General features: G+C 36.2%; 1 protein-coding gene across 2 annotated transcripts in view; it reads left to right on the top strand.

Moving 5' to 3' along the window:
- Positions 1 to 554: 554 nt before the first annotated feature.
- Positions 555 to 17,695, top strand: part of NADK2 (NAD kinase 2) — a 38,904-nt gene continuing 21,763 nt past the window's right edge. The window contains exons 1-6 of one of the 2 annotated variants that reach the window (XM_089828651.1): positions 555 to 1,110; positions 2,226 to 4,229; positions 5,864 to 5,985; positions 6,130 to 6,271; positions 6,390 to 6,614; positions 6,762 to 6,836. In XM_089828651.1, coding sequence (XP_089684777.1) covers positions 808 to 1,110; positions 2,226 to 4,229; positions 5,864 to 5,985; positions 6,130 to 6,271; positions 6,390 to 6,614; positions 6,762 to 6,836 — 2,871 coding nt within the window. In that variant the 5' untranslated portion in view covers positions 555 to 807. Of the gene's footprint in view, positions 1,111 to 2,225; positions 4,230 to 5,863; positions 5,986 to 6,129; positions 6,288 to 6,389; positions 6,615 to 6,761; positions 6,837 to 17,695 lie in introns of both variants that reach the window. The other variant, XR_016364391.1, reaches the window with a different exon arrangement.

The following is a 17,695-nucleotide window of genomic DNA, read 5'->3' as shown; positions in this document are numbered from 1 at the left end:
ATGATATTCATATTTTGTCTAATCAAACCACTAATTATGAATAATTAAACAATAAGCTAATGTGAATTTTAATAGTATAATACATATATAGTATATCACTTATATATATTTTATTTTGTGGCAAATTGTTTTTAAATTTAAAGCTAAAAAATCTATCTTTGAGGCTTGGAATGTCGCTAATTCATGCATCAATGTCCCTTTACCCTTAAGATGTTCACTCTAAAGTGAACCCATTCAAGGTGCCTTACTAAGATTTAGAATTCACTTTTCTCATTTATCTTCAACAACATATTGCACCTCAAGCACTAATTAAACCCATTTTCAAACATATTGCAACGATAACATTTTGACTACTTATCATACTTCTAAATAAAAAAATAAAAAATAAAGAACTATACATCAAAAGCTACGTCCTTCGCAATCCTAAGCGTTTTAATAAAACGAGTATCCACCACAACATTTCTTCCTTGCCATCCATACATATCACCTTATCTAAGTTGCTCGTTCTAAAAATAAAATTTTGCCTACATCCACGACACTACCAAAAGAAAAATGCTATGGACAAACCAACCGGAAAAAATAATGTGACTGCACTTTTTACGTCACCAATTATCCCAAAACATGTATTCCTAAGTTGGTTACTATAGTTATAGACTTCATAAGATTTATTTCGTCTCTTGGGCGTTTGTCCTTGCAGTCGATACGAAAATATATTTTATTTGGTGTCGTTTTGATCTTGCATTGCTTCCCCTCAACGGGTTAGTAAAATTTCATTTGCCTAGACTCCAAATAAACTAAACAGATGATATGATCTCAGTTTCCATGTCCTCTTCCCCAACTTTGATTCACCAAACTGAAGCAAAGCTCAGTTCTCACAGCTGGGCAGCTTTACCAGTCCCATTAACATTTTTATCCCCTTCCAAGTACAGGCTATGTCTAAAACCTGGTCGTATAAACTTAACAACAAGCTCAAGACTAAGCATACATTTGGGTATACGCAGTTCGAGGTATGTACAGAATTGGAGCTATTCAAGGCTAAGAATTAGGCCTCATGGACAAAGAAGGGTTGTGGCAGAATTAGATTGGAGGCAAGAAACTCTTCTTTCTGAGGTAGGTACCAATTGCTTAATTCCCAGCTCATTTTGAATAGTGTGCGGTTGGAAAATTGTTCATGGGTATCATGTTTTTCTTCAAGTTACCTTAAATTTGCTTTGATTATGGACGTGGGTGCAAACTTTTTTGGTTCCCAAATTTTTTGTTTCCTAATTTTTTTAGAGTAGAATGTTGGATGAAGACCTGCTTATGGTTATCTGTTTTCTTTATTTCCCGATCGCGGAATCTGCATTTAATAGCTACGTTTGAATCGAAATGGGTCCAACTTGTTTCATTCTTTTTAACGGTATTTACTGTGGCGGGTGGAGAATCGCTAGCGTTTTTGAACCCTTTCTTGAAGACAAGAGATCTGTTTCCCTACTGGATGAGTCTTTACCGCAATGGGCATCTGTTGCAAGAAACAAAACAAAAGGAAAATGAAGAAGAGTAAATCAAATCATGTTCTATAATATAAAAGAAATATTCACCTGAGCAAGTTCTCACACATTGAAATGAAGAATATAGAAGAGAATTGAGAGAAGCATACGGTACACATCAGAGGGTTAAAAAAATAAAAACAATGTAGAACAATATTGAAAAATGCAATGTTTGGACACCGTGGACTTGGAGGATATCAGACATATTCCATACACATGCCTTGATTCTGAAAATGGTGACTTTATTTTCCATAACCAACCTCATTTGCACTGGGTGTTTCCATAATCGCTTATTGTGGTGAGTACATGATGGCCCTTTAGGTCTCTTGTTGCCCCCCGTTAGGTTTATCTTTATCTTTATCTTTTAGATCCTTTGGTCCCTTCAGACTCCTTGATGGACTCCGAGAACCCCTTAAAAGAAATAGAAAACAGTGAAAGATAAAGGAACTACAATTAAAATCTACTCCCAATCCCCTTTTTAAGGAATTTAGATGTACCCGTCAGTGTAATCATAAATCTCAGTTGATGATGCTCATTCTTTTAATCTGCTACAATTTTCCAAACAATTCATTTGTAGCTTTCTGTAGAGAGGAAGCACGTTTAATTAAGTTGAAGGCAGGTGTCAAGTTTGCAAGCATTATGATATACGTTTCTGAAATAACAAACATTGTTTCTGTTAACAAAAATATTTTTCAGGGACATGATGAATCTCAAAATTTTCGGATTGGACCACTTCCAGGAGATCTTGCAGAAGTCGAAGGGTTTTGTCGGATCTTTAGAGTGGCTGAGCAACTGCGCTCTGCAATAATGAATGTTCTATGCAACCCAGATACTGGAGAATGCAGTATTACATATTTATCGGGTGCAGATGATCTTATAACTAGTGATGTGCCAATATTAGAGGAGAAAGTTGTATCAGGGCTAGCTTGCATGGGTACTTTGCTTCACAGAGGGAGGCAAGATATTCTATCCGGAAGACACCTCAGTATGAGTTCTTTTCACATTACAGATAAAAACATGGATGATGACAAACTTCCACCACTTGCTACTTTCAGAGCCGAGATGAAACAGTGTTGTGCAAAGTTGCAGACTGCTCTTGATTGCTTTTTTCTTTCAACTGATCAGAAAAATACTGACATTTGGAGGAGACTGCAGAGATTAAAGAATGTATGCTATGATGCAGGCTATCCTCGCAGTGAAGGATCTCCATGTCACACGGTGTTACCGAATTGGTCTGTCGTAAATTTGTATCCTGGAAGAACTGGAAGATCAGGTGATACTGAAGAGGTAGCATTCTGGAGAGGTGGCCAGGTCACAGAGGAGGGCTTGAAATGGCTATTAGATAAAGGATATAAAGTCATTGTTGATCTAAGAGCTGAAAAGGTTGAGGATAAACAATACCAAGCTGCCATTGAGATGGCAGTTTCTTCTGGAAAGGTCCAGCTTGTGCATTTACCTGTTGAGGTTGGAAATGCACCAACAAGAGAGCAAGTTGAGCGGTTTGCAACTTTAGTTTTGAATAATAAGAGCGCGCCTCTTTATCTACATAGCCAGGAAGGAGTTTGGAGAACATCAGCCATGGTCTTGAGATGGCGAGAACTGGTTTCACACAGTAGTTCACACTTTGGCTCAGAAAGTTTGTTCAAAGTTGATGGAATGCTGCCACCATTGTCATTGAACCATGCGGACAAGGACTTTGACAGTAATTGGATAGGATCTATGAATCCCCAAGAGCCCAAATCAAAACATAATCTGAATTCTTTGACATTGGAAAATGGTTCATATTTTAAATTTAAAGGCAAAAATAGCACTTCACATGAAACTGTTCAAGCTGAATCTTCTCTATGTTTTGATAACAGCACGGGGCAAGATGGCACACAAATCATGAGTCATTCTTTTGGCTTGAATAATAAGCAAACATCAAAGCAACGGAAGGATGAAGAAGAGAGTGTCCCGAACCAGCAGAAATTGTTTTTGGAATGTAATCCATTTAAAGCTCAGATGCCACAGTGTAATGTCTTATCAAAGAGAGAGATGTCTAAATTTTTCAAGAATAGGAAATTGTCCCCAAAGACTTTTTTTGAGTCAGGAAGAAAAAGATTTAAGATTTCTTCTGAATCAATCAATACGGATATCCAGGTGGATGTAGAAAATCAAAATAATGGAATTGCTGGTGTTGCTGGACGTTGGGGTTTAGCAGCACAAGAAATCTCAAAAGCAGCTTCATCCTCTATAGATCACAGTTCTCCATCTCCAGGTGTTAGATCTATGAAAGAACACACCGACGATGGCAATAACTTGATTTCCATAGATAAAGGTGCCAATGGTACTCAATACATTAATGCCAGCAAATCAGATAATGGTAGTATTGGAGGTGGAAGATCATTACTAGAACAGAATAAAAGCCTTGTTAGACTGTCTTCAGACTCACCTCTGGAGGATAATGATGATTTGGAACCTGTTGGTGGGAACATGTGTGCTTCTGCAACTGGGGTAGTGAGAGTGCAATCAAGGAAAAAAGCGGAGATGTATCTGGTCCGTACAGATGGATTTTCCTGTACAAGGGAAAAGGTAAAAGAATCATCATTAGCATTTACACATCCTAGCACCCAACAGCAAATGCTGATGTGGAAGACACCACCCAAAACTGTCTTACTTTTAAAAAAACTAGGGCAAGAACTCATGGAAGAAGCAAAACAGGTGATTTTCTTTTGTGATTTGTAACCTGCTTCTTTAAAACTGATTTTAGTTGCATGTTTAGCATTTTGAAGGTTTATGATGTTTTGTGTTATTTTCTGCACTATTTTGTCCCTTATAAGAAAATGTTTTCAAAAAATTGATTGATTCTTTCTTTTGTGACTGTTATAGAGGGAGCTATAGCATGTGCTGTTGTATATATATGTTTTTATGCATGCCTCTAATGTGAAAGGAACTGCCTGGATATTTGGCATTGACAAAATAATTTCAAAGGATTGTGTAAATTAACCACTTTCCCACATTAACACTACTTCATTTTCCCTTTTTATTCCAGAGCATGGTTATTGTAATTTTATCAGGCGCCTTCCATTTCTATCTTTCCCACTCTTATATAGTTAAATGATCATGCACAAACTTTCCTATGTGGGTCATCCATACCCCACTTTCCAGTTACATTTTTTGTAAAAGAATGATATTTACATTAGAGCAAAGTTATTTACAACTTGTAGACCCTTCCAGCCTCACATTGGTTAAGCATCTAGTTCTTATAGGAAATAGAGTGCTTGCATGACAACTCCATTTAGACCATTTGGAGTCATTTTTAGTTAAAGCTATTTTTTTCACAGCAAAAAGCATAGGAATGCTGCACAACAGAAGGGTTTGGCTTGTAGTACATGTCTATTGTACAGAATCATTTATTTTATTTCTACATGTTTTGATTAATTTAAATAAAATTTTAGTCTTCTGATGATCATTTAAATTGTCTGCAGGGCATGCTTAGCTTCAAGCCAACTAAAAGGATTTTCTTTATAGTTTTAACTGTTTTCTACTGTGCATGTTAATCGTAGAATTATTAAGTTGCATGTAGCAGTGTGATTTAATTCAAATTAGTATAGTGTAAATGAGCATTCTTAATACATTGAAGTCTTTAGTGCATGACTTTATTTTAGTGAAGATAAGAGATCACAATTTAGATATGCATATGCATTTCAAAATCATGTTCTATTTGAAAAATATTAGTTTTTTCCCTTGGTCGGTCTCTGCATTTCCTAATTTGTGGCTAGCTAATTGTTGTGGATTGTATCCTACAGGGTGTGGTCTGTTCCTTTTCTTTGTCAATTATGCTTAGTCAGTTTGAGCATGCTATTGATAATACCTGTTTAACCTTTAATCAGATTTCATGACAGAAATTAGTAAGAATCTATTTCAACTCTTGAGAAACATGCCCTTTTGTCAATTGGTTGGAGTTGCTGGACTTATTTACAGATTAAAATCCTATATAGTTTTTTCTCAAGCTGTTTTTGAATCATTATTCTTCAGCTCTGACCTTGAATAATTATGATTCTCTAATTAGTCTAATGCCATTGACCTATGTCTCATGAATTGCTTGTTCTACACTGCTCTCTTTTTACTTTGTTCTCTCTAACTGTTTACTTCAAATAATTTTTTTTCATTACTTTTAATCCAATGATTTCCAATTCCTACTGTGATGTTTTCATATGATGAAAAGTTGACCAATTTGTACTTTTAAAAGCATGCTTCTATTTTTTGAAAATTTATGTGAAGGATTCACAAATTGTCATATTTCAGGCATTTACCTGTTTAACTGATTTAGCAAACTCTTTATGTCCATGTAGGTAGCTTCATTCCTGTATCATCAAGAGAGAATGAATGTTGTTGTGGAACCTGAACTGCATGACATCTTTGCAAGAGTCCCTGGATTTGGATTCATTCAGACCTTTTATAATCAAGACATCGGGTATAATTTTGACTTCAGCAAGATGAAGCTTTTATGATTGACTTTGTCAGGCATCGTATGTTGACAATGGTATATGTCTGGAATTTGGAAAAAAGGTGACCTGCAATTATTAATCAATTATTTGAAACCTGTCTCTTAATGCAGTAATCTTCATGAAAGAGTTGACTTTGTGGCATGTTTGGGGGGCGATGGCGTCATACTTCATGCGTCAAATTTGTTTCGTTATGCAGTACCTCCTGTAGTTTCTTTCAACCTTGGTTCTCTTGGATTTCTCACAGCACATCCTGTAATCATCAAACTGAGTAAATTCAATACAACTTAAAATTTGCATTATGCTTGGGACTATTTCCACTTTCATCTTTATGATTGTTATGCTACTGATTTTCAATTTTTATATTCAACAGTTTGAAGATTTCAAGACAGATTTGAAGGCAGTCATCCATGGAAATAATACAACAGATGGTGTTTATATTACGCTAAGAATGCGATTACGTTGTGAGATATTCCGCAATGGGAAAGCTATGCAAGGGAAAGTGTTTGATGTTCTTAATGAAGTTGTGGTTGATCGTGGTTCCAATCCTTACTTATGTAAGGTTGAATGTTATGAACGCAATCGCCTCATAACTAAAGTAAGATTTTAGGTTGCCTCCTCTACTTATGATTTTGCATAACTGTCATTTAGCTACCACTAGTGGACTAACAGTGATTTTCTTGTTGTTTTGGTAATTGAGCTATGTTTTTGGGTTTATTGACTCCTTAATCTCCTCTATTGCTAGGTTCAAGGTGATGGTGTGATAGTGGCCACCCCTACTGGAAGTACAGCCTATTCTACGTCAGCTGGGGGTTCCATGGTATAAATGTTTATCCATTACTATTAAAATTCTAGTTTTCAGAGGTACATATATGTATATAATACTATTTTGCATGAGTGGATATGTTTTCCACTTCTTAGAGCCGAAATAAGCATTATCGTTTCTAAAGAAAAGTAGCATTCTATCCGAGATAGCTGAATGCTTGCAAATGATCAATGCTACTAGAATTGTCTCTTGTCCTTGTTTCTTATCTGTAAAAATCTCAAAACTTAACACCCTTTTTAATTGTCCTGGGATCTTAAGGTATATGAAATGGCCATGTGGCATTTTGAGGATATTTTGGAGCCCATGAGGGATTGTTCTAGTTGAAACACTGTTTTTCAACAAAAAAAACTGAATTTTTTTTTAAAAAACCAGAAAGTGAATTTGTCTAATATAAATGTTCATATGTGCTTGTGTACATGCATGTTGGAGGCAGCATTTTGTGGATGCTTTTAACTCTAAGAAATACTTGTATGATTTTTTAGGGAGATTTGTCCGATTGTCACCCTTGGTTATGTGTGTGCGTGTGTATATAAAATACAGACATACAACTTATGCAGGAGCTGTTAGCATGAATGCTGATGATATTCCTTTGGGGGAGTATCCTAAGCATTGGAGAGTATTGATGTGTTGCATTCATGACTGTGTTTGTCATTGATGTCAACATAGTAGTAAGTCTGTGAGGACTAACATAGTAGCAGACAAAGATCCTAGTTGTATGGACAAGGTTTTGATTGTTTGGTGATGCACATTCATAGACATGTTCGATACAATGTCCTGATGTTAAGGATCAATGCATAAAAAGTAAGTCAAAGATGTACGGAAGATATGCCTAATTTACAGAGAGTAGTACATAGATAGAGTACCTTAGAAGTGGTTTCTGATGCTTGTATTATATCTTCTAACAGAGATAATCTGGTGATGTGTGGTCAGCCAGTGACATATGACAATCTGATGATGATGTTAGCGGATGTGCAAGCCCTAGTGTCGCAGGTGTGAGAAGTTGTATATAGTGTGAGCCAACAATGCTATTGTTATTATGAATTAATTAATTATCTTATAATAATTAATTGAGAAAGCCTCAAGGCCGACTGAAGGAATTATTTTGAAGATATGGTATAAAGGAAAGATGTTTTCCTTGTTTGTAATGTGTAGTAATCATTGTATTGAATACAAAGTGCACAAAGGAGCAGACTGTTTGGTGAATGCGAGTAAGTGATCCAAGGGATTATTGAATGCAAGATTTGTGATCTGGTTACAAGATCAGAAGGAGCAGAAGTCCAGTTGACAGGACAAAGAAAGAGGAGCAGTACTATCCATTTCTATTATTCTGCAAGGAATACTACAAAGATCATTTGAACAGTGGATTCATTGGTCTTGCCCATGAAGCTTTTTGGACAGTGGGTCCATCTGTCTTATACAACTTCTAACAGGGTTGAAATCTCCTAATAGGGATTCAAAGTCTCCTAACAGGGATTGATATGTATTGAATGTTGTTATAGACTCCTAATAGGGTCCATCCTCTAACAAGGGATATTTATATTAGTACCCCATCATGGTGGTTTTTACCTCTGATCAAGGGTTTCCCTAGTTAACATATCTGGTATTAATTGTGCATGAGTATCTTGTTGTGGTTTCTGATTATATTGTTCATATGGTTAAAGTTTAATAAGGTTGATGAATGTGATATTAGTTGGATAATTGATTCACCCCCCCCTCTCTCAGTTATATTGGTGGACTATATATTCTAATAGGAGCATCGTGGGTTGCCTTTCTATCCTGCTCATCTTTGTGCATTTTGTTAGTTATTGCCAAGTTGCAGTATTGGCCGAGTGTAGTGATTGCTGAGTGCAGTAGTGGCCGAGTTCCATGTGATGGCCGAGTTCCTGCTTTGGCTAAGTTCCTTTCAAGTGCCAAGTGAACTTGGTGGTTTTCTGATGCTCGATTTCATCTTTGACTGAGTTTGTCAGTGATTGCTTCTTAGTGAGAGCTGACTCGTTCATTTACTTTGTGTTGTGAATATAATGTAAGGATTGTGCATTGGGGTGTGTGTAGATCATTATGAGGTCGACTTTCTCTTGTGTAAGTCGAATCTTCTGTAAGCTGTTTTAGCAAGTAGAAGTAGAGGTGTTTAGGTTTAGGTTTAATAGTTTTTAGTCAGAAGTTAGAAGTGATAGGAAAGTCAGAAAGAAGAATCAAGGATCTGAGGATCGAGTTTTGAGTTTGTAATTTGTAAACTTGTTAACCGTAACCCGAAAGACCATACAACCGGGCATGTTTGCAGATAATTTGATTAATCTTTAAAGTTCTTGTTGTTTCTTCTCCCCTTGGTGTCGTTCTTTGTGTTGTTGCTTTTGTTGTGTTTACTCAACAAGGTGTTTGGATAGTTAGGTGTGCCCCTGGCCCTAATTCTCCATCCATCCTTGCATTAGGTGGTATTAGAGCTTCAGGTTTGTCCTTGAGGAGAGTGGATCTTGTAGAACCCTGATTGGTTTTTGGTTGTAGGGTGGCAGATTTGCGGATTTGATCTATAATTGGCAGAGGGTTACGATCTTGTAGGAACCTATTCGTTAAAATGTTTTGAGGCAGAGGAAATGTTGATAATGCAATATTGGACATGTTAAGACAAATTGCGGCCATATTAGATGCTGTGGAGACAACCTAGAGGAGAGTAGCACATCTTGATGATGTGAGTGATGATGAAGTAATGACACCAAACCCTAATCTAGAGCTAGAAGAAGATCAAGATGAGGAAAGATTGTTGAGAGTGTTGTCTAGGGCACATTCAAAACCTGCTTTGGAAGTTGTTCCTTATGATGGAAAGTTGGATACCAATGCTATGTTGGATTGGATCTGTAATATGGAGAAGCCCTTTGAGTTTGAAAGCACTCTTAATAATAGGAAGGTAAAGATTGCAGTCACCAGATTGAAAGGACATGCCTCATTGTGGTGGGAGCATTTGCAAACTTATAGACAGAGAAGAGGAAAAGAAAAGATCAGAACCTGGTTGAAAATGGTGAACAAGGTAAAGAAGAAGTTCCCTCCTGCTGATTACCAAGTTCGTTTGTTGAGGAAGATGCAAAATCTAAGACAAAAGGACATGGCTGTGAAGGAGTACATCGAGGAATTCTATAGATTGGACATTAGATCTGGACATGTGGATGATGAGGTGGAGAAAGTTGCAAGGTACCTGAATGGTTTGAGATTTGTAATTTAAGATGAGATAAGCTTTGTGAAAGTAGATAGTGTGGAGGCATACCAATATGCCCTAAAAGTTGAGGAGATCTTGACAAAAGAACATGAGCAAAGACAGAGAGGCAAAGGTGGTAGATTCTAGAGAGGCAGAGGTAGATCTTATGGAGAAAGTTGCAAGGTACCTGAATGGTTTGAGATTTGGAATTTAAGATGAGATAAGCTTTGTGAAATTAGATAGTGTGGAGGCATACCAATATGCCCTAAAAGTTGAGGAGATCTTGACAAAAAAGCATGAGCAAAGACAGAGAGGTAGAGGTGCTAGATTCTAGAGAGGCAGAGGTAGATCTTATGGAGAAAGTAGTAGATTTGACAATTCTACGCAAGATAAGGGTAAATTTTAATGGAAGAGTGAAGATAAAGGCAAGATTGAGCAGAAGGGTGGTAATTCTTATCGAGGGGGTACTAGTTCTTACCAAGGAAGAGGTAATTCGTAAGAGGTGGTTTTTCGTGGTAATTGTTTTGGATGTGGTGAAGAAGGGCATAGATCCTTCGAGTGTAAATAATTTGGTAAAAGTGAAATTGTAACAAAAATGTTGTAGTTCAACGTGAACCTGCGAATCATTCAAGTGATCCTGAGGCTGGAGAAAACTTGATGGTGCGAAGAATGTTGTGTAGTGATAAAGTTGATGAAGAACCTATCCTGAGGAGAAGTCTTTTCAAGACCAGATGTAAGATAGTAGGGAAGTGTTGTAAAGTAATCATTGACAATGGAAGCTTGACAAATTAGGCATCTGAGGAGCTGGTTACAAAATTGTAGTTGGAAAGATTGAGGCATCCTAAACCCTATCATGTTTCATGGATCAAGGATGAGCATAAGTTATTGGCAAGTGAACAATGTGTTGTGAAATTCAAAATTGGACACTACTTTGATTAAGTTCTGTGTGATATCATGCCTATTGATTGTTGTCACATTCTGTTGGGTAGACCTTGGCAATATGATAAACATGTTGTGCATGATGGTAGATTGAATCAATATACTATTTGGGTAAATGGAGTCAAGAACACATTATTGCCTTTGATTGAAGTTCCAGATGCGATAAATTGTACTATTGTTAGAATTTGTATGGTTAATGGGAAACAATTTGAGAAGGAGATGAAGAAGAACCAAGTTTGCTTTGCTGCAGTTCCTAGAGGGCCATTACTAAAAATAGTAACAACCGAGTGACAAAAAAAATAATGGCCAAGTGACAGAAGGTGGTAGTGGCCAAGTAACAACATAAGCTGATAGTGTTAGTCGAGTGCCAACAGAAGTTGAAAACTTGCTGAATGAGTACAAGGAGATTGCTGTAGAAGATATTCATGATGGTTTACCCCCAGTAAGGAGTATAAGTCATTGTATGGATTTTCTTAGAGCCGGTTTGCCGAATAAAGCACCATACAAATTGACACCTATTGAGAATGAAGAACTTAATAGAAAAGTGCAGGAGTTGTAGAAATGTTTGATCACAAAAATCTTGAGTCCATGTGCTGTACTTGTTGTATTGGCACCTAAGAAGAATGGAGAATGGAGAATGCGTATTGATTCTAGAGCTATTAACAAGATAACAATAAAATATAGGTTTCCTATGCCGAGGATGGATGGCAGAATGGATTGTTTGAGTGGAGTCAAATGTTTTACTGAGATTGATTTGAAGAGTGGTTATCATTAGATTAGAATCAGAGAAGGTGATCAGTGGAAGACTACTTTCAAGACAAAAGATGGTTTGTATGAGTGGTTGGTTATGCCTTTTGGTTTGACTAATGCACCAATTACTTTCATGAGGTTGATGAATGAGGTCCTAAAGAGATTTTTGAGTAAGTTTGTGATTGTTTATTTGGATGATATTTTGATATTCAGTAAGACTAAGGAAGAACATCTTGAGCACATTAGACAAGTACTACAGAGATTGAAGGAGAGATTACTGATTAATTTGAAGAAATGTTCATTCATGTAAGAAGAGATTGTGTATTTGGGATTTGTGATTTCAGCTGAAGGTTTGAGAATGGATCCTGAGAAGCTTATAGCAATCCTTGATTGGCCTACATGTGAGAATGTGGGCGAGGTAAGATCATTTCATGGTTTGACTAGTTTCTACAGAATGTTTATAAGGAATTTCAATTCTATTTGTAATGCTATGAATGAGACTATGAGAGGAGATAAAAATGATTTCAAGTGGACACATGGAGGTGATAAGAGTTTTAGATTTTGAAACAAAAGGTTGTTGGATTAGTTGATTGGTTGGACACTTTGAGATTGATAAGACATTGAGTTTTCTTAAAGACAAGTATTATTGGCCACATATGTATAAGGATGTTCAGAAATTTGTAAGGAGTTGTAGAATTTGTCAAGTTGCAAAATGAGTAAGTCAGAATACTAGATTATATACACCTATTTCTGTTCTTGAGAAACCTTGGAGTGACATCTGTATGGATTTTGTTCTTGGATTACTGAGGACAGTAAGGGGGTATGATTCTATATTTGTTGTTGTAGATAAATTTTCTAAGGTAACACGTTTTATGCCATGTAAGAAGATATTTGATGCCTTGCATGTTGGAAAACTTTTCTTCAAAGAGGAGGTTAGATTGCATGGATTACCAAGAAGTGTGATCTCTGATAGAGATAGAAAGTTTGTTGGTTATTTTTGGAGGACTGTATGGAAGAAGATTGGTACTGAGTTGAAGTTTAGTTCTACATTCCATCCATAGACAGATGGACAAATAGAGGTTGTGAATAGAAGCTTGGGTAATTTGTTGATATTTTTAGTTGAAGATAAGCTGAGTAATTGGGATATGGTATTGGGACAAGTTGAGTTTGCATATAATAATTCTGTGAATAGGAGTACTGGGAAAACACCTTTTCAAATTGTTATTAGATTGCAGCTTAGAGGAGTATCAGATTTGAGGGATATTGCTAGTGAAGAAAAGAGAAGTGCTGAAGGAGAAGTGTTTGTTGATTTTATGAAGTCTTTGCATGAGGAAGTGAAGTTGAGGTTGGAACAAAGTAATCAAAAGTATAAGGAGATTGCAAATAAGTTTAGAAGACATCATATTTTTCAAGTTGGTGATTGGGTGATGGTTCATTTGAAGAAAGGTAGATTTCTAATTGGTACATACAGTAAGTTGAAGATGAAGAAGCTTGGACCTTGTAAGATTTTGAGGAAGTTTGACAGTGGTAATGCATATGAAGTTGAGTTACTTGATGACATGGATATATCTCCTATATTAACTGTTGCTGATTTGTATCAGTATCATGAGTCAGATGATGAAGTTGTTGTACTAGATGATTATCGTAAGAAGTAGACTGAAGAAGTTGAATAGATATTGGATCAGAGAGTTAGCAAGAGAACAAGGGGAAAAGAAAAAAATTAACTATGAATATTTGGTGAAGTGGAAGAACAGACCAGTTGAAGATGTTACATGGATTTCTCAATCTGAGTTGGATTCAGCTCAGGTTGTCACACTTTCATGATTTAGGAGAATCATCTCTGTCAACTCTGGTTGTCTGATGCAGGAGCATCCTGGGCTGCCTTTCTATCCCACTCATCTTTGTGCATTCTGTCAGTGATTGTTGAGTTGCAGTTGTTGTCGAGCTCCAATATTGGCCGAGCCCAGTGATTGCCAAGTGTAGTAGTGGCCAAATTTCTTGTGATGGCTGAGTTCCTGCTTTGGCCAAGTTTTGTGGTTGTCGAGTTCCTTCTAAGTGTCGATTGAACTTGGTGGTTTTATGATGCTCGGTTCCTTCTTTGACCGAGTTTATCTATGATTGGTTCTTAGTGAGAGCCAACTTGTTCATTTAGCTTGTGTTGTGAATTTAGTGGAAGGATTGTGCATTGAGATGCTTGCATATCATTATGAGGCCGACTTTCTCTTATGTAAAGATCTAGAATCTTTTTAAAGCCATTTTGTCAAGTATAAGTAGAGGGGTCTAGGTTTAGGTTTAGCGGTTTTTAGTCAAAAGTTGGAAGAAGTGATAAGAAAGTCAGAAAGAAGAATCAAAGATTTGAGGATCGAGTTTTGAGTTTGTAATTTGTAAACTTGTTAGCCGCAACCTGAAAGGCCTCAAAACCAGGCATGTTTGCGGATAATTTGACGAATCTTTAAAGATCTTGTTGCTCGCCTTGGTGTTGTCCTCTATGTTGTTGCTTCTGTTGTGTTTACTCAACAAGGTGTTTGGATAGTTAGGTGTGCCCTTGGCCCTATTTTTCCATCCATCCCTGCATCAACAACACACACAGAGATATGGTTTGTGCATCTATTTTTCATATGCATTATATGCACATGCATTCAATATACACATACACACATATGCATGTACCTAATTTATACATCTATGTATACACACACACACACACAAAACCACGAATGTGTGGGTGTGTTTATATGTATATATTGTTTGTGTATCAATTTTTCATATACATTGCATACACACACATTTAGCATACACATACGCATATAAACAGCACATGGATTTATATTATTGTGCAGGTGTGTCACATTTCCAAGCTGTTGAAAATTGTTGTTTTCTTAACTTCAAAGTTCAAACATGCTAGAAACTTCATTTATTATTGCCTTTTATTTCTTTTATACATGGGGGTGATTGAGATCACCCGTTTAGTTCTATTTTAAAATGGATTTATAACCATTTGTGAATCTTAAAATAATGTTGGAGAAAAAGTTAGCATGGAAGGACATTGCCCTCTTCCTTGCATGCTACTGTAATTTGCATAGTCTAATTCTTTTGATTACCCACAAAGCATTTGTATGGATAATATTTTGTCAGATTGATCCTTTTTGGATTTTTTTGTAGATCATATCTTTTGATATGTCCAGGTTGGTCTAGATTATCCAATATGGCTTTTGATTGTTTGGAGCACGAGCCCTTGAAAATCAAGTGGTCAACTCTCTGATCTTAGGCAGCACATATTGTTGGTTCATGGTTGTGTTTTGACCACTAAGCTTTCAATTATTCGTGAGTGAACAAGGATTAAGAATTTGAGAATCCACGTCAACATTAGGATTTTTCTAGAAGAACTTGAAAAACACCCAAGAAATTCTTCTTCTTGTTTCAGTGAATCAATTTTTTATCTCTATAAAATTTACAGGAAGACAAAACTGCCTTAACCTCCACATTATCACAACATACTGGTGACCAGTTATCAACAAAATATAAAAGCAAAGTTGTAAAAATGGACCATACAACATTTACCCCCATGATCCAAACACAACATCTGACCAAGTAAAATAATTAAAACATTCCAATACGACTTCCTAATAATCAGATAAAGGTTTTTGGATGAAAACCAAGTTATTGTAACATTCAGCTGAAAAGGACACTTATGTTTAAACTGTAATATTAAATGTAAATGACATGTGTCACTCACATGCATTGAGGCATGAATATTCGAAAAGTTATAATTAATCATAGGAGTTTTGAAAATCTGAAGAGGCCTTAGGTTATAATGTGAAGAGTCTCTTCTATTGTTATATATTCAGCTGAAAAGGACACTCATGTTTAAATTGTAATATTAAACGTAAATGACGTGTCATTCACATGCATTGAGGCATGAATATTCAAAAAGTTTTAATTAATCATAGGAGTTTTGAGAATCTCAAGAGGCCTTAGGTTATAATGTGAAGAGTCTCTTCTATTGTTATATATTCCTATTAAGCAAAGGATATTGTACACTTGAACATTTCATTATCAATAAAGATATATTTGTGTTGTGTGGCTGGGATTTTCCCTTCATTCTCGAAGGGTTTTCCCAGGATAATCTGGTGTTCTTTGTTTCAGTTTTCTCTCTTTCTTATTGTTGGTTATCTTCATGGATTTCTGGGCTCTAGTTTTAACATGGTATTAGAGCTTGGTTGATAACATCAATAAGGATATTTTATGATTGTTTGCATGTGAGATCTTTCTTGTTAGTGGGTTTGTTTTTAATGGAGATCTTGTTTTTGTCTTCTCTTATGACGATTCTACAAACGGACAATATTAGTTATCCTTTTATCTGGATTTTAGGCATCTTCTGAAGTTATCCGTCTAAGTGAGTCTTGATGGGTTTTCATCTGGACAACCTCTCATGCTCTATTATTCTTGTTCTTAATATCGTGACATCTCTCCTTTAGCCAGTGGAGTTGTGTGTCTCATAGTAGAGGTCTCTTTATTCTCTAGCGACATTCGTCCCATTAAAGGGATTCACGAAAACTTGGATGCTGCCATTCTTTCTATGTTCTTTGCATATAGTAATATGGTAACGGTGATTGGTTTTTAATTATGACTTGGCATCCATCATTCACCGTTTCTTTGATTCTCGGGTTTCCTTTATTATTTATGCCCGTATATTTCTTATATACGTTAGCTTCGCATCCGAAGGAACATTTCTTTCATCATTGTCAGGTTGTGCAAATATGAGTAATGGTTAATTTTTGTTATTTGCTGGTAATTAATTGAAGAGTATGTTAGTAACATCTTCATAGTAAGTCATTTTTTATCGAATGAGTTTTCACGAAAATTTGTCTGTATCTTTTCGAAAGTCGAGGCTGAGTCGGAAAGTCACTCTGCTCCAACAACATTCCTCAATTTCATTTACATTGTCATTTTTGTTCCATCTTTATTCTCTCTTCCTATCTTTCTTGGTATCATCGAGTCTTTTTTGATTTCTACATGTGCCGACAATTTCACGATCACTTTGATAGAGTGTGATTCAATGGAAGGCTAGAGTCACTATTTTTTTTAACTCGCTCGGGGCTTCAACCGTTACATTATCGATGATTTAGACTCCGTGCAATCTACACGCGTTAAACTTTTGTCAATGGCTTTAACGCCAATTCTAAGGGCATTGGTATAGGATTACTTATTTTTTAGGGCTTGAACACAGTTGATGAAATTAGAAACGTCGGTACAATGGCAATCGATACAACATTGATTGTTACAATTATGTAGCGATGCTTCTTCTTATGCGCGGCTACTCTAGTAGGACTATGCCCAATTAGTATAAGGCTCGTTATTTGTAGCTTTCCTATTGGCATTATGGCAACTGATATAGTCTTAATATCAGTGTGGTATCATATGCTAGTATATTGTTCAAAGTAGATGTGGCAATTGAAAAGAAATAACTATAGTTAATTTAGAAGCTGTGTGCTCTTGAGAGGCAGATCGGTGATGATGGCAGAATTGTCCTTCCATGTTTTGACAGGGAAAGATCTCTGTTGAGGATTATTACAAGTAAACAAATTCTCAAGTTCGTTGGATTTCTTTAGATCCAGAAGCTAAGTGTCTATAGGCAGAGTGGACATGTGCAGTTCTTTGCATGAGGCATCCCATTAATCTTACACTAGTTTGGGATTCTTTAAAGGTGCATATCTTATACATGCATGCATTATTTATCTTCTCGGAGGGATGAGTATTGACATGCATGCTGTGAATACACATCATGAGAGACTAAGACTACATAAAGATACCTATTTTATAATAATTTTTATAGCTGGTTACAGTGTTTTCTTCCAGTATTTATTTCTATATATGATAGATTGTTTTACAAATCTCGCTTGATTGCAAATGGATGCAATCGGATTTTTGAGAATGTTTATTCACAGTCACATTCAGAGGGAAGTTTCCTGCATAT

The sequence above is a fragment of the Cupressus sempervirens genome, chromosome 5 (assembly GCF_028749045.1).
Source record: "Cupressus sempervirens isolate cs-2001-9-10 chromosome 5, ASM2874904v1, whole genome shotgun sequence".
Classification (NCBI taxonomy): domain Eukaryota; kingdom Viridiplantae; phylum Streptophyta; class Pinopsida; order Cupressales; family Cupressaceae; genus Cupressus; species Cupressus sempervirens.
This window is presented reverse-complemented; position numbering and strand designations above follow the sequence as displayed.